Raw genomic sequence first — 26,439 nt, 5'->3', positions numbered from 1 at the left:
AAGTCAAATTTGCCACATACCAATCTCTTTGGCCAGTATTTCTTCTAGTACATTTTTTCCTTCTTCACATGATCCTGTTTACCTATTCTCCTACCTTCCTGTCCTTTTGTCTGCACTTATTTCTCTAGTGTCCCATATCTTGCATATTTTGTAAAAAATAATCAGCATAAGGTTAATGTTATGTACTAATTGCAGCAGCTGTGTCATCAGCAATGGGCTTCAATCACTTGCAGAAAATACCAGCTTATCTGACAACCAAAGACACCACCTACAGCTGTGAGTACTCAGGCACACTTGTGTGCCGGCTGGTAAGCATGGATGTCACAGCTCAAAGAAGGGCAGGAGTAATGTCATCAAGAACAGTGTGTGCATATGTGTTACTGGAGACATGGAGATGCATCAATTCTTACTGGTCTGGTACTGTGGGGAGCTTTGGAGTACCCCCTGGGAGAACTATAACCAAAACAGAGCACTACACCAGGCACACATGTAGGGCTTTGCAGGCCATCTTTAACCAAATGACTGTAAAAGACTTTAAAGGGAGGGGAGGGGGGGAGAAGTTTGAAATGTAGACAATACGAAGTATAGAAAATAATAAAACTGCATCACCCAGTGAGGCAGTATTAGCCCAAAACCATGAAGCTGTTCTTATTTCTTCATGCACAAAAGCAGCTTTTGAATGTCAGGAAAAACAGGAATATCTATGAGCCTGGCACATGAGATACTTAAACACCCATGCAATGGGGATGGGCAGCCATCCACTGACAAAACAAGTCCAGACCATCTGTCTATAAACTAAGGCAACTTAGGAGACTGTCATTAATAGAACTTGTCATTAATAGAAACCGGTGCTCCAGTACTCCGGTTTGTCTTAATATAGAGAAAAGAATTCACAAACACCTAAGGCAAATTGCAACTTTGGAAAGGGAATGAAGTTACTTCTTTATTGCTACTAATGGATGATACATCAGTGTTTTTTAGAAAGGAGATGTTCTTCTTTATTAAAACACTAATGTGTCCATCACCCTCTGAATCCCACAGTAAGATTTTCAGTTGCTCTTTTGTGAAATGTCATCTGATTGCATTAAGCAGTATAATAGCTAAATATGATTCTCATACAGATTGTTGTATTTCAAATGATAACGTTACGCCTTATAGGGCTAAAATACTATGCAAGAGAGCTGTCTGAATGTTGCTGTCACCATCATGCCTTACCAATGGCATGTTTTGCTTTGTATTGGTCACAGAGCTGCAGTTCAGCTGCTCTTGCAGTTATGTCAAGAAAGCTCTTGCACGAATTGCTTGCCCTTCAAGACAGGCTATTCTAACAACCCAAGGAAGAATCATCATAAAACAATTGGTGGATAGGGAAAAAATATGTCCCTGAATGGAAGTCAGCTTTCTGGACTATCACTAATCATACACATAAACAAGAGATTAGATGTTGTAAGTGGTTAATTCCCAGTTTTAGGGCTCTTAAGGATTTCCTTCAGGATGAGGGTAGTTGAATTACTTATTTAAAAAAAAATGCTGAATTGGCAAATATTCCCTCACTGTCACCGTCTGCCCCATTTCTTTTTTAAATAACTCATTTCAGCTAATCAGGATCTAATGGTCTCCAAGATCTCCTGTAAAAGTTGTTTGTTTCCCAGTGCCAAAATAGTTGACTTGAGAAGCTAATTTAGGATTCAGAGGGGGTATGACTGGATGTGGGAGATTTTTTTTTTTCTCAGAATTTTTTAACGGATGTAATTACAGTTTATGTGACTTCTGAATTTTGTTGGAAGAATTCTTCTGTCCAAAATGAACCCTAGAATGCCTGAAGTGTAATTATTAAATTTAAAAATAAAATATGAAACTTTCATACATTTAAGCTCATGTATGATGAAAACTGTAGGAACAAATGTATTCTTTTATGAGTTTCCTGTCTGCCTCTCACATCTCAACAAATAAATGATGATGAGTTGACCATGTGAAATATTCTGCCTTAAAGCCTAAAGTCAGTCCTAACTAATGAACTAACTACACAAATTAAAGAGATAATCAAGAACAACTCCAAAGCCTTATTTTATAGGTTATTTTAAATGAAACCAGAAAAAGACCATAAAGTAAGTCTAGGAAAAATGCCTATCACTATTAATTTTGCAAGAAAGGAGCTCAAACACATTCATTATGATCTGCTGTGCAAAGTCCTTAAGTCAACCAAGTAAGGTTTGATTAGATATATAACCGTAACAAAACAACACCAAGTCTTTCCGAAGTTCTCCCATCACTGCTACATGTGCAATCTGAATCCTCAAATGCAAGTATTTGCTGTTCTCTCTTCTAGTCCAGGAATACTTCTGATCATAGAAAAACTTGGCGGGTGCTTTGCCAAAGCCAGTAGGTTTCTGCGAATGGTATAAGGAGAACTTCCCTGACAGGTTTGATTGGCATACAAGTCTGATAATAACTCAGTGAACATCCACAATCAATAAAATAAGGCAATTCCTCAACACAAACAGCACAACACAATTTATGCTTACCAAGCTATCCACATCTATGCTTGAGTTTACTGCCCACTGCAAGGTTCCCATGATGTTCATGGCTAAAGTAAGACTAATGCCAAGTGTGCTTAGTCCCTCACCTGCAGAGAGAAAAATACATTCAATTTATATGCAAATAAAAAGCTAACAGAGATCAGGAAAATAATATGTATATACCAAATACAATATATAAGATACATATAACATCTTAAAATACATATTCAAATTCTCTCTTTTATTTTATGGAGAAAACATGGGTTTTTTGATAATACAAAAAGACTCACAGTTTAGTCATCAAACTCATGAAAAAAAAAATGGAGAAAAAAACTACTAGGTCTACAAAATAAAAAATGAAAAGGGGAGATGCAATATTGTTTCCCTATGAATCTTAGAGGAATTAAAAGTCTCCTAGGTAACAAAAGTACTGTAGATGCACATTTTCATATAGAAAGTATGTGTTTTTTTCTTTTCCCTTCCAAGAGTCATAAGAGCTCCCAGTACAGTAAACAGAGGATAATATTTCATACACAATACAGTACTGGATGAAATGTGCACTTTTATATAATTCTTTCTCAACACTGAAATATGATCAAATTACATTTGGATGTTGTTAGAAAAAATAACCTCATTCACAAAATCAGCAACTCCTTGTTCATCAGTTTTCATTGTAGTTAAACTATATCCAGATCCTGAATAAAAATTTCCATGTAAAACTGGGAAGAAGGAGTATACTGCCTGAGAATAAAGATTAAAAACAAAACAAAACAAACAAACAAAAAAAAAACTTACAAAATAAAAGTATACTGAATTAAAACTTGTATTAAAATTTATTTGTAGCTAAACCTGCTGAGTTTTGAGTTTTTCCACAAAATTGAATTGTTCCAACATGTTGGGAATTTTCAGCTCCTACACTGCTTGCCATGGCTAGCTACTAGCTACACCTGGCCCAGCCACAGACAGCATTTCAAATGCAAGCAAGATAATAAGGTATACAGCCATTCTCTTTTGTCTTATCTCATTTTGATGGATATTTTGAATGGAATTTGCAATCAGGAAAAAGGTCAGTGGGTGGGAATTAGAAAACTGAATGAGTACTTCTGCTATTGATGTGGTTTTAAGAGATCATTAAAACTTTCCATGTCTTACCCAGGCATTTGCAAAATGGGAGGAATATTAACCTTGATTTACTGAACAACGTCAAGCAATACAGATGATAATCACCATCCAAACTTTTTGGTACACTCATTTGGTTACATTAATGTGGTTTAGAAACCACAGGATTACTTTTATAACCATCAGAGTCAAGAAAAGAAAGTTCTGGCCCCTCAGATATTATTTGCAAACTAATCCTTTCTATGAGTCTTCTACAACAGCAGATTGCAGACAAGATTGTATAATTTCTATTTTAAGTAAATCATATTTTCAATTTTTTGACATAAATCAGTGAGTCCAATGTATGCTGGACTGTACAATGATTTATTTCCATCAGAAGAGTCTACAGCTGAGCTGTTGAGCAGAAGCAAGTTTTGCATTTCAGTATTCCAGTAAAGATAAAGTTACTGTACCTGTAGTTACGATAGAGATGAAAGCCACAGCACTGAAAAAGACAACAAAAATCATTTCTATCCTCATCTGGAACCAACGCAGCGTTGACAGGTAGAGGAACCAGTTTGCTGTGTGTAGGTTCAGAGCTTTGTGAAATAAGGTTTCAAAATACGGCTGCCTCCCAAAAGCTCTCAGCGTCCATAGTCCTTTTAAGCTTGTAACAAGATGTGTGAATATTGGACTCCGAGCTATAAAGTGTTTAAATAAGAAACATCATAAACACTCATAAGAAAATACCTTTGATATCACAAAAATACACAGCCCTGTGCTCTAACTCTCAGCAGTGTAACTACTATCATTGGTTTAATTTATGTTAAGTAATCCCAGCAACAACATCCTATACAACAACAGCATTTGTGGGAATGGGTTGAAGTTCCATTCAGTGTCTTGCCAGGAAGACACTTAAAGTGTCTTTTAATTCCTCGTATTTGGCATGCTACTTGGGGTAACTCCTGGTCTGCTGTAAGATGTCACAAGGGAAAGAAGGCTCCTCCCCAGCCAAAATGAATTCCTACAGTTCTGCAAAGTCCATCAGGTGAAGGTTGTGGGTTTTTTTGTTGTTTGCTTAGCACAGCTAGAGTACTGTAATGCCCTGGATTCCACTCTACTGACATGGTGGCAACTTTAAGCAGATTTTACACAATCTGTTTAAAGTGGTGAGACGATACTGGATCTCTGTGAACATGAAACTAATTTAAATTTATATCTGAGGACGTTCAGAGTTATGCATGAGTAAAAGTGCATAACTTCATCATCAGTGTTTAAGATTCACAAATTACTAACCGAGGGTCTGCCAGTTTGCTGTAAAGCCAGACCACAGTCCTGATCTGCAAACCCATACTTCAGAATCATTTCTTCCATTTTATGGGGTATATGAGACTTCATAGTAGGGGGAGAAAAAGAAATTTAGTCAAATAACTTATTCAGAAATAAGAATTATTTGCAGTCATGAAAGAAATATACAGACATTGTAATTTTTTCTTATAAAGAAAGAAACTCTTGGGGCACATAAAAAGCCTGACCACATTTTTTCACGTTAAGTTTACTATCAAAAATCTGTATGTCAGGACTTTATTTGTTTTCAGCTGCAGTGGTGATAAAGCCCAGCTTTAAATAGGTCTTCTCCATTGCTCTTTGGCAGCAGAGCACTCAGTATTGTCTGGATCAGTAGCAGCAGTGCTCCTAAGGAGATTTGTGTTCTGCTTGCAGGGACAATGGCATCTTACAAGAGAAAAGGCAAAGAAGAGGTGAAAGGGTGAATCACTTCTCAATTGATTTGTTGCAGATTTAGGAGTCTACTAATTTTTCTGCTCATACCTTCAGATTCCAGTTGTTTCAGCTGCTGAGAAGTGTGGATGAAGTATGCCCTTAACACAATAAAGGTTGCTATCACAGGCACTGATGCCAGGAAAACGTAGGGTTGTAATATTGAGACTACTGTTATAGCGCCAATCACAATCAGTATTAACTGTAGAATGAAAGAAAAATACTATTGATATAGTAAACTTGTCATTTGATAGACTAGAGGTTGATGATGAATCTCCTTCCCATGGCAACTATGTATTGTTTTGAGAACCATAAAATGCTAACCTACGTATGACTTGCAGCTGAGAACAAGCCTCTGTGAAAAGATCATGAATAACTGAGACCAGATCTATGACATTGAGGAATGGCTGTCATCTTTTCTAACACAGAGAAGAAATGTTTTCTGTAGTACAGCAAGTAATGCAAACTTCTAAATTATGAAGCCACTCTTACACACAAAACAAAACAAACAACAACAATAACAACAACTCTGTACTCACTCTCCAGTTAAAATTCTAAGAATGATATTTGCTGTATCTGCAGCCACCTCCCAAGCCTACTGAAGCTGTCTTTCCTAGGCTAGGTGTGCTAGATTGTCAGAAACTGAGACTCAGTCTCCCGCAGATTCTGGGGCAATCAGTTTTTCCAAGGGTCAGGAAAAATGGGAAATAGTACATTGGCACCTGTCCCAGGGACTGTAACCTACATATGAAACTAGTGATTATAGTCATTCTGATCAGAAGACAGGAGATAAGTCATAAGAGAACTTGTGGTATGAAAAATTACATAGGAGGGAAAACAAACAAACAAACATGTATTAAGGAGATAGAAGACAAACAGAAAAAAAAAAAATCATTCCAGAGTTAAGTTATTTAACCCACCAGAAAGTACTACCATTCTCCTAAGACCTCATCCTCAGTAGCTCTAGAGAGATTTAGCTAAATCAGGTCTTGATCTTTACTCTGGAAGCACCTTAAGCACTAGGACTGTTTCTGTCTTGTACTTGAATTGGTGAAAAACAGATACATCCATGTATGCAGAATAGCAAAGGTCTGCTTTATATAGGAGCATTACCTTTCACACTAAACAACTACTTCTGTCTGCAAGCTTATCATCTGAAAACAACTGCAAATGGACAATTTTGACAAAGATGAATATCACATTGAAACATCACTCTAACTGACCAGCTCACAGAACCACAGCAAGGCTGAGGTTGGCAGGGACCCCTGGAGGCCACCTGCCCCAACCCCTGCTCAAGCAGAGACACCCAGAGCTGGCTGCCCAGGACCATGTCCAGGGGGGTTTTGAAGATGTCCAAGAATGGCAGCCTGTGCTGGCAGCTCAGTCACTCCCACAGCACAGCAGTGCTTCCTGATGTTCAGAGGGAACCCCCGGTGTGCAAGTTTGTGCCCATTGCCTCAGCAAAGAAAAAGATGGAGAGGAAAGCTAATCTCACATTAAGAAGAAAATTGCAGTTTTTGGTTTTGCTGTTACATCTACATGATTTCAAGGCAATATTTTTAGTATTCCAAGTTTGATGCCTTTCACAGACAAGCTACTGTTCACTGTTATGAATGTTTCAAAATTCCTACCTTCTCTTTTCATCAGAAATATAATCAATACAATCATAGCACTGATCATTCATGAAAAATAAAATAAAATAAAATAAAATAAAATAAAATAAAATAAAATAAAATAAAATAAAATAAAATAAAATAAAATAAAATAAAATAAAATTTAGCAGATGAAGCAGTTACAGATTTCTTTCATTACTTTCCCCATTTCTCTTAGAAGAATGCTGGCACACGTTAGTAGCACATGCACAGGCTGTATAGCTCTGGTCTGTAGCAACACAAGAATGGATTTATGTTACTCACTATTTCAAACCGCAGAATTTAGTACCTCTTGTATCCTAAATTATTAAGAAGAGAATGACTTATTCAAATGATATCAGCCAAATTATACAGCTCTCAGGTTACTTGAGATCTGACAGTCACACAGTGGCTCTTTTAGTTCCCCTTTCCATCATTTACTCAAGTTTTGCAAAGACCACCATGATGCCATATAGTTATCACTACCAGCCCAACAGTTATTTTATGAAAAATGAATATGAAAATTTGAATATGAAAATTAGTGCTTTTATAGATAAGTATGAAGTCAAACAAAAGTTGCTATTTGCTGTAAAACACAGCAGTAAAAAATTAAAATAAAATAAAATAAAATAAAATAAAATAAAATAAAATAAAATAAAATAAAATAAAATAAAATAAAATAAAATAAAATAAAATAAAATAAAATAAAATAAAATAAAATAAAATAAAATAAAATAAAATAAATAAAATAAAAACAAGCTGGCTGCATTAGTATATACCCAGGGAACGCCAGCAGAGAGTTAATGTGGACCAATTAAGAACCACAGTGCAGCGCTGCAGCAACCCTGGAGATTGAGCTTTCAGGACTGGGATAGAGGCCAGACCAGGAGACACATTCCAGTGCTTCCTCTGTGTCATCATTTTGGAAAACACAGCTGGTGGTAGAGATAGCAATTCAGCCAGCATTCAGAGTGGCAAGGACAGCAGCAGTCAAACTGGTTAACCAAAGGTGGTTTATTAATTTAGGGGAAACACAGTCAAGACCATAGCTATAAATGCCCAATGAGTTCACTGTAATTTTCTGTGTGAGTCTCAAAACTTATTTTATATATTATATATATATGAAATATATATATTATATGATATATATATATGTATATATATAAACCCTAGGGAAAACCAACGTATACTAGCAGCATCTTATATGAAGGACTTCCAAAAAAATTATCACCCCCTTGTAAGACCCCTCCTGTCTTCTGCGTACACTGGTAGAAGACAGATAGATGTTTAAGCTGGTTGCAATGCTACTGCAGTCATTAGCTGGCTATAATTCATACTCAAAATATATGGAAGCAGGCCAGATAGCTGTCAGAGAAAACATCACACATGCTCCCTCTTGCAGTTGATGTAAAATTTACTAGGTTTTCTTCCTTTTTGCATAACTGGGTGTATCTCAGTGACTGAAGAGAAATCCTGGGGCCTCATTTATCCTGGATGAAGAACCATGCTCTGTTAAAGGAGGATATGTCTAATGCTCACAGAAGTCCTAAGAAAAAAATGCATCATGACATCCATTGCTGTAACAAAGAAGGAGGCAGTGTCCCTAAACATGAGAGTCATGTGAGTCATCTCATTCTCATAGAAGAGGGAATGAGAATCGACTCTAAAATTTTGTGCCAAATTCTTGGGAAAAGCTCTGAAGTCATTTGCATATCCTAATGACAAACGTAAGCAACCATAAACTGAAGGCTAGTGCAAGTTTCCATCTCCTTCAGACCTGGATTTGGTCATCCCAATAGACTTAGAAATCATTTTTTTTTTCTGTAGATCTCTGCACCTGGGAAGGAATAACCACAAGCCACAGTACAGGTCAGAGACTGACTTTTCATGGAAGGTTCTGTGGGTCCTGCTGGCCATGAGCCAGTAAACGCATCCCTGCAGCAGAGAAGGCCACGTTGCCTGAAAGTCAAGGAAAGTGATCTCCCCCTTCTCCTCAGCACTGGTGAGACAATAACTGGAGTGGGCTCTCCAGTATGAGACATATAGACATACTGGATTGAGTCCAGTGAAAGATCATGAGGATGATAGAGGACTGGAACATCTCACATATGAGGACAGACTGAGAGACCTGGGATTGTTTGATTTTATGTAGGAAAGGCTCAGAGGGATTTTATTAGTTTGTATAAATACCTAATGGTATTTAATCTCTAATTATAGAAAATATCTTATAAATATATTTAGAATTTATATTTATTTAAATGTTGTCAGGTATTTGGAGTAGAGCAGAGAAGACAGAGCCACACTTTCCTCAGAGCCACCCATTGAAATGACAAGAGGCAATGGGCACAAGTCAAAATTTACAAAATTGGACTTAAACGTAAGAAAAACTTTTTTACTGTGGGATGGTCAAACACTGGAACAAGTCACTCAGATAAGCTGAGGAGTCTCCACCCTTGGCAATATCCAAAATTCAGTATGGCTGCAGTTGGCCCTGCTTTGAGCAGAAAGATTGGAGAGGTCCCAGGTCCTAGGTCCATAGGTTCCCTCCAACATCAACCACTCTGTGATTCAGTGATAATCATCATATCAAGAGAAAGTCGTACATGTAACTTCTCTGTATCTTTCAGATTAATCTGACCTTTATTGCAGTGTTCCTGGAAGTCAGAAGCTGCCAAACAAGTCTGAATATACAAGTCTGAATTCTAGCAGAAATATTTTATGAGGGGATGACAAATAAAAAGTGCTCAAGACAGTGGGTAGGTTCAATGATCTTCTCTAGAAGAACATGGGAAAACAAGGTGGCTTATGGTGCATATCCAAGAACCTCTGCAGCTGAGACTTAGGAGACAGAGGTGAGATCTTAAGACTATAGGTTAGCTTCTGAAAGGCATCAGAAAGGAAAAGCCAAATCTAGTGGTTTTCCTTATCATTGAAACCTGAAAAACTAGTCAGGGTTTGACACAGAGACAGACTAACAAAAATAAGCTTCAAATATCTCCTCCATGGCACATCCAAAACATCAGAAACAAAAAAGCCGCAGCAGAAAAGACAACAGTGAATCCTGATCACACTGAACATGACATCAATGACTCAGAGAGTGGCTCAATGTCCATGTATACTGATTCAGCAAAGCTCCATGACTTCAGGAGGGCACAAAGTAGTGCTGTAATTTTCCTGAACCTCTTAAGGTGGAGCTGCACTGTCCTCTCTAAAGTCACAAGACAAATTTATCAATTACTAACGAAGATATAGAGAAAAGGGACTTGGTTTTGAACTGATCATCATGTTGGTAAGGACTGTAAATCAGAGCAAACTCATAGATGGAGACAAGCAGACTGCAGCACAGTGTTTGTGATAAATGAATCTGACTTGCATGTTTCCTACATGCAAGTCTCCTAAATGGAGAGAAGAACAGGAGTACCATGGATGCATTTCCTTTTATTTTTTAAATGTTCCAGGAACATGTTCTATTTAAGAAAAGAATGGTGTTGTAGCATTAGCGCTACTGAGGGGGATCTTCAGCAGGGCTACTGAGGATCTATATAGGGCCACAGAGTCTCAGAACAGGCAGTATTGGGAGCAAACAAAGGTGGCCTCCTTGGAAAGCATAGGAATTGTCTCTCTCTGTATTTCATCAGTATTCTCTTCAGAGTGAATGATTTGAAAGGTCATTCAAAACTCATTGAGATTCTATAATGCATGGAGGTTCCCAGGAGTTATGCTGGAAACAAGTGTTTCCATCAAAAAAAAAAAAAAAAAAAAAAAACACCACTCTGAAAGTCTGCAGTTCTACAACTCTTAAGACATACAATTTTTCCAAAGAATTCCTCCTCCTAAAGCTCTCTTTCATCACACACAGCTAGCCTCGCAGACTTGGCTTAAATCACAGAGAAAAAGGAAGAAGGAAAAAGGGGAAAAAAAAATAGTGAAAAAGGAAAAAAATGAAAATGGTAAAAAAGGAAAAAAGAAAAAGAAAAAAGGAAAGAAAAGAGGGGAAAAAGGAGAAAGAAAAAAAAAAAGAGGGAGAGAGAGAGAGAAAAGAGAAAAGAACAATGAAACAAAGAAGAAAGGGAAAAGGAAAATCAGAACTGCCCAACTAAGAGTTGAAAACATATTACCATGGGTGAAACTTCCAAATAAAGCAGGCCAGAAAGAGTTTCACAGAAGATAAGAGAACAGAAAAAAATGAAAATACATTAAAACAAAACGACAAGTAAATTGATTTTGATGCTACCTAACTGGGAACAGAAGAGACTAGAAGGGTAATATCATGAAAATGACTGGATGCAATCAAAGGAATTGCATTAAAAATATTAATCTTGAATAAAGATAACTGAAAGAAATCAAAGAATGCCCTTTACATCTTCGGAGCTGAATGTGGACAGCAGCAGGAGTCCTTGTACTGAATAGAACTGCAAGGCGAAAATGTTTCTGAGCCTGAGTACTTATAAATGGCTTGCACAAACAGTGGAGGTAGACAATGAACAAGAACTCAAAAAAAAAAAAGAAGCAATGAAGTTGACTAACAAGGTAAGCAGCTATGTAAACAGAAATGCAGACTGAAAGAAAGAGAATGGTGGGATTTGATTCTGGTTGTCAGTTCTTATTAACATGATTAAATGATATATCACATCATTATTAAAATAATAATTTTTCTTTTCCATGATTTATAACTGAAACTTTACAGTACTATAAGAGCAAAATCTAGAACTTTTGTTCTACAAACCTGAATGAGGTCAAATACTGTAAGTGGAAGTAAATCATCCAGTATCGCCGTATCTTTTGAGAATCTGTTAAGTATGCTACCTATGAATTAAGAAAAAATAAAAGTAAAGAAATAGTTAAAATGTTTTATCACTACTTAATAATCCAACATTTATTACTTTAACCAAAAAAAAAAAAAAAGAAATTTTATTTTATGAATTTGTTCACCGTTAGCTTCTGAGTGGAATTATTGTGTTAATCACCAAATAAAAGAATTAAGAATAAAAAGGGGAAAATGAAGAAGAAACCCTGTGTTACACTGCATTTACCAATGCTCCCTGTAATCTAGTATGCACCAGTAAGTGCATACTAGTATGGGAAAGGAATTTCACATACAGCAGCAGACGGAACTTGTTGCACCAGTTATATAATGAACTCTGTATCAACTCCAGAGCCAAATTTGAATATGAATACCATTATTCACACTAACTGATGTTTCATGCCGTTTTAGTAGGACTACTCACGAAATACAGCACTATTTATCATCCACATCTGACTCCTTGTCACTCACCACATAGCTGACTATATCTTTTCTATCACAGTTTTAGACAAAGGCTATTCATTAGAACCTCTTCTGGTTTTATTGTCTAAGAGCTTTAACAGTGCATTTTCTCCTTATATGCCAACTTAGGTGGTGATATTTCAGAATGAGAACTGACAACTGGAATATGCCATACATAAAGTGCAACCAAGGCTCATTAGAAGATTCAGAAATTACTTTATGTAGCAAACTTTTACCATTCAGCTTGACTGGCAATATAAATGGAAAGCAACAGTATCCTTTAACAGAATAAAAACTGCTTAATTAAAATAAAACCCATATATGAGTCAATCAATTCCTATCCTAGTTACCTGCTTTCAAAGAGTTGAATGCTGACATAGGTACATGGAGAACTGCATGCACCATCTTCTGATGAAGAGTTTTAGACACTGTTATAAGCGTATGCACAAGGGGCAAGCCTCTGATGACTCCCATGGCCAGAAAGCTGTCTGCAACTCCCGCGTAAATATAAATCATGTAGTAGCTGCTAGTATTAGTGATGATCACAGCAACATTGTCACTGGTAGTGTTTTCTAGTTGTGTTGTATTTACTTCTGGAGCTGTGCTGTGCAACGGAAATAAGAAATAAATGTATTACCAGAAATTGCAAGTTTCTTTTATTTTCTCTAATAAACAGCAATGTTTTTAAACATTTGTTTAAAAAGTTTTTAAATTATGTTAATGATTAGCTTTATGCTTTTCCCATAATTTTTAATAATATCCTGTATAAAATATAAATCCTGATCTACCTCATGTGCCAATAAGGCAAAGTTACTGTGTGTGTGTTCAGGTGCCAAGTTAATATATGCCATATTCTTCTCCTCAGACATCCTTGGTGATGCTGATGCATTTGTAATAATTTCTAAAATTGGTTGTTGTTATGCAATCAAGTGTTTTTACAATGATAAACATTAAGCCATATGTCTGTAACTATGAATCCTCCAAGAGTTTTCTCCAAACCACTGTGAAAATATACTGACTCTAAATGTATTTATCAGGTGTTCTGTAAAATCAAATGTCTTAGTGACTTACTCTAAGGGGTAAAAATTCACCCTCAAAATCAGACCCCAATCACCATATGCTTCCTATGCTCAAACATACAGACAGTGACGCAGACTAAAATATGGATCAAAATCATTAACCCAGGAAAAGCCATGCTGTTGCTCAACATGTTTTAACCTTCATCTGCTTGACCCTGCAGCTTCTGGCAATTTTCATAATTGATGAAATTATATGAAAAGGGTCTTGTAGAAACCGTTCACTTCAAATATTCCTAAGCAAATATCTCATACTGCACCACTGAAAGACAGTGATGAACCACAACATATTCAGGAATGTCAAGTCCAGAAATCTCTAGAGTGAGCTGACTCAGGAATTGTTTTGTGTGCATTGTCATGCATCCAGTAAGAAGGCACATACCATTTAATTGTTAGCAGTTAACAAAGTACCAGCATAAGATACCATCTACATAAGGTATTTTGATCACCCATTTATGAACCACTTTATTAAATATAAGCTAGTGCCCATACACATAGACCTCTGGCAGAATTTATTAATTATTTACAGTAAAAAGCAACATAAAGGAGTCCCCATTCCCTCATTAAATGATCATAACTACTCACGTTTTAAAATAATATAACAGAACAAGAGAAGCAATCACCTGTAACAAGAGAAAACAGGGTCAATTTTTTGTCTTGTCGCATTATGTTCTCCTCACTTACCTTTTTTCACTAACATTACAATTGTTTGTAGAGAGAGGATTAGAAATGGATGGAAATCAAACTTCCCTAAAGCAAAAACCTTGTCAGATCTGCTCCTCCCTCCACAGAAACCACTTAGTGCATCCCACCAGCAAAGTTACGTTAGGCTTTTATTACAATCTGGCTCTCAAGTGCCTAAATATTCCCTTATTGTTTTTTACCATACTATTAACAAAGGCTTGCTAATGCATTCCTAATGACAAGGAACACTCAGTGTAAGCTTTAACATATCTTAAGTTTTAAAGACTGATGTTTCTTGATAGCCCCAAAAGAGCATGTCTCTTTCCCAATATCTTCAAAGGCAGCTATTCAAATATGAATGTCAAACCTTTAGCATTTCTACTCTTGCATTGCTGTTCTTGCCAGCTGATACCTAAATTTGATAAATCTATTTGTCTGATCTTGTTTCATTGCTAGTTTTACATAATTCTACACATAAACTCTTTTAATGTTGCTTTGTTTTGTTTTGTTTGTTTGTTTGTTTGTTTTGTGTGTGTGCATATGGTGTTGTGTTTTTTTTTGGGGGGGGGGGTCTTTTTTTTTTTTTTAATGTTGAATTCATCTCTTTATTGTGAGATGCTTGAGTACCCAACAGAAGTTTCTTTTATAACACATTTTCTTGTCTGTCCACCAAGCCAGTGGAGATCTTCATTTAGGCCACCATGTTTCAGTCTGGATCTTTTCCTCCCTATGATTTCTAAGAGTCTAAATGTAATTTCTAGGATCCCCTTACCATATATTTTATGGTGCTGGTACAGGAATATGTTATGATAATACCTCAGCACATAATAAACACCTTCAGCTTGGGAACTACTAACTTTTTCAGGTCTTATAGTAAATAACTAAATAGTATGACCACAATAGCCTAAATTTAAACATTGCTTTTACTTAAGCAATAGACACACTGTGGAGTTTAACTTAGATGCATACATTTTTTGTCATCAGATTTGTTCTTCAATTAGAAGATGAGGATTTTAAATTATTTTAAAAGGTTTTTGTCTAGTTTCAAAGCAAAAATCTGTAATTGATATTGGAAATTTGCACCAAATATAGAGACGTAAACCTGATGTATCTTAAAGTTAAAACTTCCTTTACCCCTGCAACTCACATTTAGCTTTGCTGTTGTAGCTTTATACTGCCATTTTCCACTACTATTAAAATAAAGCTGATGTGATAAGAACAGCTACACTTCAAAATGCTCAATTTTGCTTTTGGAGATGGTTTAAAAATCTGGGATCTCAAACTAAACTCAACCTAGTAACTCATTTTGGAAAGCAATTCTCCAGGATTTATGTATGCGTTCTTTAACAGTTTTTTAGTGTTTATTGTTGTTAACCTCCCAGGGCTCTGCAAAGATATATTTTAACGGAAAATGGAAGATTAGATTACTCACATGTGGACAAGAGACCTGCTCAGGACAAGTCTAATTTTTTGGTACCAATCAGCAAGTTATTTGAGTTGGTGGGTCTGCTGTTACCATGTACTAATCGCTATCTCTGGTGAGCAATGCTCAACTAAACAGCAGAAAAATGATACAAAAAAATATCATTTTAACAGCAGTTGCCACAAAGTAATGCATACACGAGCTAATGTCTTGATGGTTTATCCCTTTATATTTCTATCACAAACAACATAATTTGAACAAACATAGTAAAATGACAGCAGGAGAAGATTTTCTTACCTCAAGTAAGAAGATAGCCACACACAAAATTAGTACAAAAATGAAGCTTTTGTGGGTGGTAATGTATCTGAAATAAGTATTCCATGTGGTAACAGTACCCATACTTTCAGCATCATCACTAAAGCATTCCTGCCAAAGAATTGATAAGATTGCAATTAGAATGATAATAGTATCCACATATGAGAAATACTGACACATGAATGCCATCATTCGTTCTGCTAACTCACAACTGCTGTCACTCCCTATGCTGACTGACTCCAAATAATTGAGCTGTAGCATTCAGGCTACAGGTAGAGAGAGTTGAGATTAATTAGCCTTGAGAAGAGAAGGCTCTAGGGATATCTTAGAGTGGCCTTCCAGTACCTAGAGGGAGCCCTACAGGAAAGATGGGGAAGGATTCTTTCTCAGTGAGTGTAGTGACAGTAGAATGGGGTAGGTTTAGGTTAGATGTAAGGAAGAACTTTTTTACTATGAAGGTGCCAAGGCACTGAAACACCTGCTTAGAGAAGCTGTGGATGCCCTGGCCCTGGAGATGTTCAAGGCCAGGCTGGATGGGCCTTTGGGCAACCTGGTCTAGTGGGAGGTGTCCCTGCCCATAGCAGGGGGTTGGAACTGGGTGGTCTTTAAGGTCCCTTCCAACCCAAACCATTTTGTGATTTTATGATTCAAATTGGATGACAATGACTAGAGAGGAAGGTACTGACTGGTTGAATCATCTTTGCTATAACAACACAGTTTGCAGACAATTTGAAATTTTCAGACAGCACTGAAAGGAACAACCAAGATTTGTCCAACATTTCTAGAAATCAAGTAATAGTTAATCAATAGCTATTTTCTTTCAATGTATTTTGAAATGTAGATTCTTAATGTGCTGTTAGAATACATTCATAAATAATTTCAGGTACTTCATCCTGTGGAGACCAATAAAGCAAAAGAAAAGATGGGCAGTGCTTCAGCAAATGATGAATTTACAGGATTTTTCTAGACTCTTTTCCATACAGGAAACTACTTCAGAAAAATTTCCTGTCGTGTGAAAATCAACTGTTGTTTTTTCTAAATAAACTGGGGGGCGGCGGGGGTAATTTTAGAAAGGAAAGTAGCTCATCATGTAAAATTGATAACTATAAGAAAAAGGAATATTCATCCAGTTACTGTTATAAAATGCAAGCTTAATTGCATATTTTCCAGAACGTTCATAAGAACAGAGTAAAAAACAGTTTACTCCTCTATTCATTATTCATATCAGAATATGAGCTAAGCAGTGTGACAAACTTGTCAAATTGGATCAAATTCTAGTTTTAAAAACTGGGCTACTACTTCAAACATTTTTTTTTCATCGCTTTTGATATTTAAAAAGTCAATTGTACATAAATGTTTTAAAATAACATTCTGCCATGTTACAGTTTCAAATTGTAGTGTAAATGATCCTAAGCTGAGGTTTAAGTCTATGAGAATCAAATATTCTTTACTTAAAGCCTCTACAGACAGTATTCAAGAACTATTTAAAAAAAAAAAAAAAAGAGCATTTCAAGGATTTCAATATGGTATTTGAGATTTAAAAAAAAAAAAAAAAAAAATCACAGATACTGTAAAAAGGTATTCCACAGAGAAATACTGCATTAGGAATGATACAGTCAGGCAGAAAAAGATATGAGGAATATATTGCACAAAATTATCACTATATCAAAAAAAAAAAAAAAAGAAAAAAAAAGATACATGTGAATCAACATTCACCTTCAAATCTTCTTCATTAATTTCATCAGTTATGTCCAAGATGCTGTCTCGAGACAAGCGTCTGGTGTACATGTCCATCTCAGAAGACAGGTTTGTCTGAGGCACCATGGACATTTTCCGAAATGCTGTACTCCCCTTTTTGGAAAACCGTGGCCCCTGGTTCACAGAGGTACCTGTCATCAGGTTTAACACAGATTGCCTCCTCCGAGCTTGCAGCATATGGTCAGTGTTTAACATGTTACTCCGAGGCAGACACAGGTCTCCCTGTTCCAAGTCGGGTACCAGTGAGATCCTCCTTTCTAGTGGGTCGTTGTAGACATCTTCCATTCCATTGACCTGTGTCCCATTCTTCTGCATTATCGAGAACTTCCTGCCTGCATTAAGTGGGTTAATAATTATGGAGTTCTTCCTTTTGTCATTAAAATCTGATGTTTGTTTAAAAGATTGCTTTTTTACTTCATTTCGTGGTCCCATGCCTTCTCCTTCAATGGAAAATCGTCGGAGAGTCTCAGTTATAATTGAATTTCTTCTCTCTGCACTGAATTGATCAAAAGAATCAAATCCCATTAGCTCTGAGCTAAAGTCTGGCCGTTGACCCTGAAGTTCAGAAAACGTTCCATAGAAATAGCAGCTTCCCTCATGTAAGATCAATATTTTGTCAGCAGTCTTCAAATGTTCCAGTTTTGAAGTAACCAAGATCCTAGTTTTATTTGCCATCAATTTGCACACACAGCTATAAAAAAGGGAAAGTGTTAAAAATTATATTTTTCTCTTCATGATTAGACATTGCTTTTATCCCTTCCATTTTCAATCCATTCCTCCCTCCCAGTATGAATGGTCTTTGGTGCTTCCTCAAATTACAGAGGAGGTGGTAAGTGTGAGATGTGCGAAGGGTGAGCACTTCAATGCAGAAGCCAAAAAAAGGGGGAAAAAGCACAGTTCAATATGAAAATTAATTTATTTTTTTTCATCTTAGGGTAACTTAGATCTGTTGGCTCAATTTCAAAACTTCAAATTTTTGGTGGCAGAAAACTTTATGGATGGCAGAGTACATGTCCTTACTGCTTTGAACTACACCAACAGGACAAGCCACAAGGATAACTTGCTGTCATCCACTTTCAGTGGGCACTTTCAGGTGACCAGGCTTTCAGCAATAGAAAAAAAAAAAAAATTAGACAAAATACAGATTTTTTGTAAAAATGTGTACTGAGATAAGTATTTTTAAAAGAAATATTTTCTGGTACACTGGCATAGCAGACATAAAACCGCATGCTCTGGAATTAATAAATTATAGCAGGTTCAATCCATGGTGACTGAGCAATAGTGTTTGCACCTGACCCGGGCCTGTTATGTGCAGTACACTGTCTTAATGTTTTTGTACACTAAATAGTCACCCACAAGAATTCTTGAAAAAAAAATCCCCAAAAGCTATCATTTTGATCACTGCAGGAATTTTGTTTAGTTATTAAATTCTGTACCAATTGGATGCAGATTTTTGTTCTTGGTTTTACTTTGTGCCACTTGATGGAATTCTGAAGTACAGTTTTCAAAATATACAGTACCTTTCAAATATTTCTTTTTCTGTAAAAATGTCTAAATATCCAAAAGGAGAATCCATGAGATATAAATCAGCATCTTTGTACACTGCTCTGAAAAAAAGAAATGGAAATGAAATTAAATTTCACAAATCTTGTAAATTTACATCAATATAATTTAAAATGAGTGCCTTTATAACTTTGTCTCAAAAAGATTTTTCTATAGTATCAATATGGATTCAGAGTTCAACATTTCATGCGCTTATAAGACAGTTTTCAATAAAACATTTCTTTGCTGCCGACTAAGTTACAAACTAACTTTTTAGTTAATTTCTGTGCAAAAGAAGCAATATAGCTATTTCTACACAGGCTACTCTAAAGATTTGTTTAACACCTGAATCTGACAGTCTGTCTAGGCATACAATGAACATTTAAATGGGAATTTAATATGTACTTTAATGTCTTCTGAGGCCTGAGTGAATACTACACATATGTAAATAAATGCTTGAAAGGATTTGGGTGCTGGGACTTAGTTTTAAAAGTACTTTGAAAAAACTGGTGAGCCAAGACAAGTGTATTAGCAAGCCACAACCTTGCAAGTGTTATCTTAAATGGGACTGTACAATATTTCGAGTTCAGAACATGAAAAATTATTTGTAGCCTTAGTCCCTTAAGTTGCATGTGCCTGGACATGGCTCAGTGAGATCTAAACCTGTGGTTAAGAGGGTTTTTTATAGATCAATTCCAACAGCAATTCAAAAAAGGCCCCTTGTCTTCCTCCATCAGCATGAAAATTGTGTTGTGATATGAATCAGGGTATAATTAGTAAAGAAAATTTGGACAATTGCATTTCGGTACTTTTTAAAGTACCTTATAAATGAGTTTTAAAAACATTATGTTAAACAATGTGAAAATATGTAGCCACCAGGATAAACAACCCTCAATAACAGTAATTATATTAATAAACCAAGCAACTTTATCAAAAAAGCCTCTGTTGCGGTTGATTTCAGTAACCATACATTATGATGAAGTGGCTGCACAACAACAACAAGTTCGTACTGTTCTTGGCACTTTTTCACCAGTAAAAAGTTTGCAGTTTGTTTCCTGGAATAATAGTAGCACCCCGATTACGGCTATAATTTGTATGGAGGACTTATTAGCCACATATGACTGACTTTAGGGTCCTGGGCCAGTGAGATAACTCAAACCTAGGGCACACACAGTATGTTTTTTCACGGGCCTTTCTTTCTCCCTGTTGCAGCTGCATGCACCAACAGTGCTTCACTAGAAGTATGACCTCAGGCAAGCTGCATCTGCTTCTCATGAAAGATGGTTGATGGCACTTCTAGAAGACATTCTGATTTAATATGACTTTGCATAGAATACACCAGACATACAGATGCAGGCACTTCAAGCAAATATTGTCCAGCTTATTTCCAGTGCAGATGGGTACAACCCAGGGCTGTAATCCTAAATTTTCTCCTCTAGCTTTCATAGGCCTTCATCTGCAGCTCACTGACCTGCACACTTTGATGTATGGTGAGTTTAGACTAGAGCACAAACAAAATTCAAAGCAGATACAACTACTGCCTCTGATACATTCAATTATTCATAATTATTTAATAGCTGACAATGTATACATAGTATCAATTGTATAACACTCCAGTAAATGAGCTGTGATCATATGAAAAGAAACAGACAGAATTACTCATAGAATCTGGGATATATTTCATATAAATTTTGGATGAAAATCTGAATGGATTTTGATTGTTTTTTGTGGTTGTTATTGTTGTTTTGGTGTTCTCTGAAATCTTTGCCTGCTCCTCCCCTTTCTCTCTTGTCTTACCACATAAAACAGAAACAGGCATATCCCTTTTCCTCTCTCACAAATCCACTATTAAGATGCACACTGAGAGCCTCCTTATTTTAATGAATTCATTTTTAGCCTTACACAGGCATGCACATCTTTCATGGGATGCCAGCATGGATAACCATAATTGATTTTACCTCTACCAAGCATTTCTGAGCATGGGAACCAGCCCAACTTGCATTTGGCACAGAAATAAATGGGACCATTTACAAATTAGAGCTATTATTAGTGGATTTTTGACAACAGCTATGTGAATCAGTAGAAACACAGCTAATTTATAAGAAAAACACCTATGCTATTCTTCTGTATGCCTTCAAAATTATTTACTAACTTTGAAAAGCCCAACAGACAAGGACAAGGCTAAACAATTACTCAGAGGTACCAACTAATGATTGTCTTCCACTCCTTTATATGAAAAAAATAGTCCCCAACTAGTAGAAACACATTTTGAAACATGGCATTGTTTACATTTTTGTTAATTACAGACAGAAAATATGTCATTAATTGATATAAAGACTGCATTGCATAAGTGACATAGCAGGAAAAGTTCCTGGAATACTACTTGATTTTGTACATGTGCATGGCAAGTTTTTCTTTGGTACTTAGAAAGCTACACTTGAAGTTCTGAATCTCCCAACAGTGTCTTGCATCAGGAAGGAAAGATTCATCTTCAGCTAAGCCATAGCACGTGTCTAACAGCAAACTTTTAAAATTTAAGGAATAAAAATACAGATGCATCATAAATGAAATTGCAGAGTAAAACTCAGATTTCTGATGGTAAAAGAAAGTTCCTGATACACCTGGGGCATATTTATATAGTAGGACTTAATCCACATGTTTTTAAGTGCTTAGTCCTATCATTTCCCCCATATATGCAACATTGAACATATGAAATATTCAAATAGATAACAAAATACTCACCTTGCTAGTGTGATTCGTGCTCGCTGGCCTCCACTCAGAGTGATTCCACCGTCCCCCAGCACTGTATTATCTTTGTCTGGGAACTTCGAAATATCCTGTTAACAATTTTTATTTATTTTTTTAACAATCAGACGTATTTTCCATATTCAAGAATCTTAAACTACAAACTCAATGGAGGCATAGTATACGGTACTGACCAGGCAGCTTAGAGAGAAGTTTTTTAAGAAAAATAAATACACAGAATTGTTTCTTTATTTCTTTCACCTGTTTATGTAATCAGAAATGGTGATTAAACAAAGCATATCATTCTACCTCAAAGAGCAATCTCAAGGCACAAGATCTCAAAAACAAACTTTTGTCATAATTGCTAAATCTCTAAAAGTAAAGAATGTACCTTCATACAATATCAGTGGTAACCATTAGAGTTTCCTCTCAAACAACAATGACAAATGCACTTGCTATTAAAACTAGAGAAAGCAAGAAGCAAAGTCTATATGTGAATTCATCTAACCTCAAATAAATTTATAGTTCAGACAGTTTCATTAAAAAAACTTGCACAAAATTCCCAGAAGAGTATGCCAGGAATGCTCAAGGTTTGCAAACAGTTTAGGAACCAAGTTCTACCTTTTAGGCTATAATTTACTTATGATTTATGATTATGCTAGGAGTGAATCTTTTGCCAGTGATGAAAACAGGGAATACCATTTCGCTCTTAGGTGAGACAGAAAGGGAAGCCAGCAGAGTTCCCTGTGCCTCACTGGCAGAGGTGGCCAGGTTTTTTGAGTAGAAGTAGTTAGCACAGATCTATGCAAACCACAATAACTCATAGAATTGCCCCAAAGCCAGGGAAGCTGACCCAGGATACCAGAAGGGATGGCACGTACGAAGGGCACGGGCATAGCAGAGATGGCCTCCCACTGCTGCTGGAGGAAGCTGTGCCTTGCCCAACTAGAAAAGTTCTTCTCCAGTGTGAAGTTATAACTGTGACTCGGGCAAAGGAGGGTTTGCTACCTTTCCTTGAGTAAAATGTTGGAAGACCTGCATGAAGCTTTTTTTGTAGGCATTACTATGTATGAAATCAGAAAGCCGTTGCCTACCACTTGGTAGGAGAAACAAGCTTAGGTTGCTCTGGAGGTTATCAAAATCTTTGCCCAGTCAGAGAACTAAATTGACTTTTGTTACTAAAACAGTGGTGGAGAGGATGTGGAATAAAATAGAAAAAAGTAGAGGAGAGAGATAAAGTTTCCCCATGGCAGAGTCAGAAAATCTGTCATCATGTCTGCAACGAGCTAACCCAGGACTCCCATTTTCGGCAGTGGTATCTGCATACGAAAATCAGTTCCAGCTCTACACATGCAATTTGCATCATTCACAGTGTGTACAGAGAAATGCTGAGACACCAAGACCCACCAGGGCTTGAATGCCAGGCTCACCAGACATCCAGAGCAATGTGATCTAAGCTGAGCGGCTCTCTAGAAGTTAACATTTCGTATGAACTCAGATATAATACAATTCTGATCACCTCTACTCAGATTTGGACTGCTAACCACTCTCTGTCGGGCATTGCAGGCCCCTGTGGTTTTCCAGAGCAAATAAATAAATAAAAATCTTGCCAGATAAATGTTTCCTTCTTCCTCCCCTGTAAATTGCCCTGACCTCAGGAACAGAGTGAACAATGCTGCTCAGCCCTGGATCAGTGACAGATTAAAGTCCAGCAGCTCAAAGACTAGAAATTGACTGCCTGATCCGCCAGGAAATGGGAGATTCTCCCAGTTCTCTTATTTGATAATAGCATTTACTTCCTGGCTCAGAGGAGTCTGACCTTAAAATCAAGAAGCTCTTATGTATGGAAAAGCTATTGCAGGTGATTTTCAAATTATTCTAATGTTAACTAGTTACTTCCCTCTTGTAAAAGGAGAGCCACAAAACATCTTTGTTATTAACATGACAGTTAAGGTATTTACAGACAGAAGGATGCAAAGAATCGTGGCAACATTTTTGAAGCAAGATTATCTGAACATGAAAAAATCATCATCATGAAGCATTTAGAAAGAACATATGAAATTCTGGCATAAAGGTTTTAAGGCATTTATTTGAGACAACCTGCTCAGATCCCTTCTGATTTCACTATGCACACAGGAATCCTTATACATCTGTACCTTTGACATTTACCCAATGTCTTCAACTGGACATTAGGATTTCTCTGCTTATGTGTTGAGATATCTAAACTGATTTCAACAGTTTCCCATTTCTACTAGTACTACAGCCTGCAAACGTGTTGGTGCTGTTGCTGGTTCCTGATTCTACTATTTCTTCAAAAAATAAAATAAAAAATACAAAATTTAAAAAGAAAAATAAAAAAGGGAAGTAGTAAACCCAGTATATATCCCCCTGCAAACAAGGTAAAATCCTAGTCCTACTGAAATTAATTTCATAACTCCCATTGTTTAATATGGTGGTTGAATTTTGTCAGATATATTTCTTTGCAGGTGTGTCAACATGGAATTTTAATCAAACTTTTAATGAGTTCCCCTTCTGTTCTCTTCTACCCTTCACCTCCGGATAATATATGGCATGGAACAGACAAAGAACTTTTCAGGCTGTAATTATAATAATTAAAAAATGTTTAGCAATTTCTTTCAATGGAGTAAACAGAGTGAAGAATTCCAATAGATGCACAATGCTATTTGTTGGAACGTGCGTTACCTATTGTAAAAAAGTACATAGGGCTTGTCCAAATACATCCTTGCTGTCATTTCATGCAGGAAGTGAAATTAAGCCAGGGACAAACCTAATGTAATGATGCTGAACAGCACAAAATCCAGCATACTAATGAAGCATCTACTAGATTATTTCATCATATCAATTTCTAAATGCTGAAATTGAGAAAATTGTAGTTAAATATTTAAAGAACACTCACACAGATACCATAGATATTAATTTCTTTTGTGAGGGCTTCTAATATCAGCTAGCAAATATCACACCCAAGGAGAAGGTACTCTTTTTAATGTGTTTGCATTTTTAATGGTGTAAATGTCATATTCATCTATGTCAGCAGCAATAACACCTGTGGACTTAGTAGAGAATAATATAGAGTAGATAGTTTAAGGTAATATATCTTTTCACAGTAAATAATGAACATGGTCTTGTTAAAAAAAAAAAAAAAAAAAGGACTTCTTGTGCTTAGAAATTCTTTGTTATCAAAATCATTTGATAGATTTACATCTTCATGATAATAACACTTTTTAGCAACTATTATCATAGTAGAGCATGCCAGAAAATAGTTTCTGAGAAGCAGACCTTTCAATAATCAGTGACTATTGACTTACGAGCTTTATATTTATATGATTTGTATATATTCAAGGCTATGTCAGGAGTTGTAATGGTGTAACGATAGAATATATGTATGCTACTTATGGAGCCCCTCTTTCTTAAAGATGTCTCTTAAGATCTCCTGTCTTCTGCTCCCCAAAAAAAAGAAAAAGAGCATTTGTGAAACTGATGGAACAGAGCAGTGTTTTTGACTGTCTCCATTTGATCCTCACTAACCATTCCTTCTATTTTACCATTTTTTTCAACAGTGCCAATGTCTTTACCATCTCTAACCCTGTCCTTTTCTTCATTGCCATTAATATTTCCCAAGCTTATTTTTGCAGTTTCCCTGTTAATTTTGCTACCTCATTCTCCCCTATCAAAATATTCAATTTTTCTCCTTCTTCTTCCTCCCTTTGTTGGGGAGAAGTTGCATCTGAACACACCTTGCAATTTCCTTTCTGTACTACAGACCATTTGCAATAAATTAGAAGAGAACTACCAAAGGTTTTATTGCATATAAGGACAAATAAAGCCAACTTCAAGTTAAGCAGAAGCAGTGCCAAGGGCTTCAAACAGGAGCTCCAGTGCTGCTCCACCTGATTTTTTTCTCTTTTCTTATAAGATGAAAATATAACATTTTCTCACTCACAATTATTTCTATGCTTCTAAAAAATTGTATTCAACTTGAATATTCCAAAGAAACAAAAATGGAACTGGAACAAACTTCCAGATCTGAGTTCAGTGAAATTTTTCAGAAAATGAACTTGAAATGACAATGCCTCTTTCAGGCAGAAAGTCCACAAGCTATGTCAAATCTCCCAGCACAACTATTGAATCTCAGACAGGACAACCCAAAAGCTGGCTACCTTTATACTTTTTTCATCTTGCACTGATATGATCCACTGGCACCGGCAGACTCCTCTAACTGAAATTCTTGTCTGTGGCCCAAAAGCATGGGCAGGTCAGCTGCTAGTGCAGCTGGTTCCCTGGGGGCTCGAAGTAGATAGGCCGGCACAGTTTCCTTTCAGCAAGGGAGCATCTCACTTAGGACAAATCGATACTGACTTGAAGGAGTAAATGGACCAAGTTCAAACAGTTTATCAGTAATCATAAAAATATGTTTAATGAAGCTACTGTGTTAAGTTCTATGTTGATATCGTTTGGTTAAAAACCTGTTTCAGTCAAGAGAGCTCTCCCTGCCCCTTTCCCTGTATTAGGCACAGAGCAGATTATCTTGGATGCTGTCCTATCTTCCGTGTAACTTCTGGAATCATATCTAATTCACTTACCC

General features: G+C 36.4%; 1 protein-coding gene across 1 annotated transcript in view; it reads right to left on the bottom strand.

Moving 5' to 3' along the window:
* CFTR (CF transmembrane conductance regulator) overlaps positions 1-26,439 on the bottom strand; it is an 85,937-nt gene that overhangs the window by 21,968 nt on the left and 37,530 nt on the right. Inside the window, exons 12-20 of the mRNA XM_084296550.1 lie at positions 21,834-21,928; positions 19,070-19,156; positions 17,508-18,240; positions 15,725-15,902; positions 12,644-12,892; positions 11,754-11,833; positions 5,448-5,598; positions 4,091-4,318; positions 2,526-2,626 (exon numbers count right to left, since the gene is read on the bottom strand). Coding sequence (XP_084152676.1) covers positions 2,526-2,626; positions 4,091-4,318; positions 5,448-5,598; positions 11,754-11,833; positions 12,644-12,892; positions 15,725-15,902; positions 17,508-18,240; positions 19,070-19,156; positions 21,834-21,928 — 1,902 coding nt within the window. The remainder of the gene's footprint in view (positions 1-2,525; positions 2,627-4,090; positions 4,319-5,447; positions 5,599-11,753; positions 11,834-12,643; positions 12,893-15,724; positions 15,903-17,507; positions 18,241-19,069; positions 19,157-21,833; positions 21,929-26,439) is intronic.

Source organism: Netta rufina (assembly GCF_964035555.1).
Source record: "Netta rufina genome assembly, chromosome: 1".
NCBI classification, from domain to species: Eukaryota; Metazoa; Chordata; class Aves; order Anseriformes; family Anatidae; genus Netta; species Netta rufina.
Note: the sequence above shows the minus strand (reverse complement) of the source record. Positions and strands in the feature narration are given on the sequence as shown.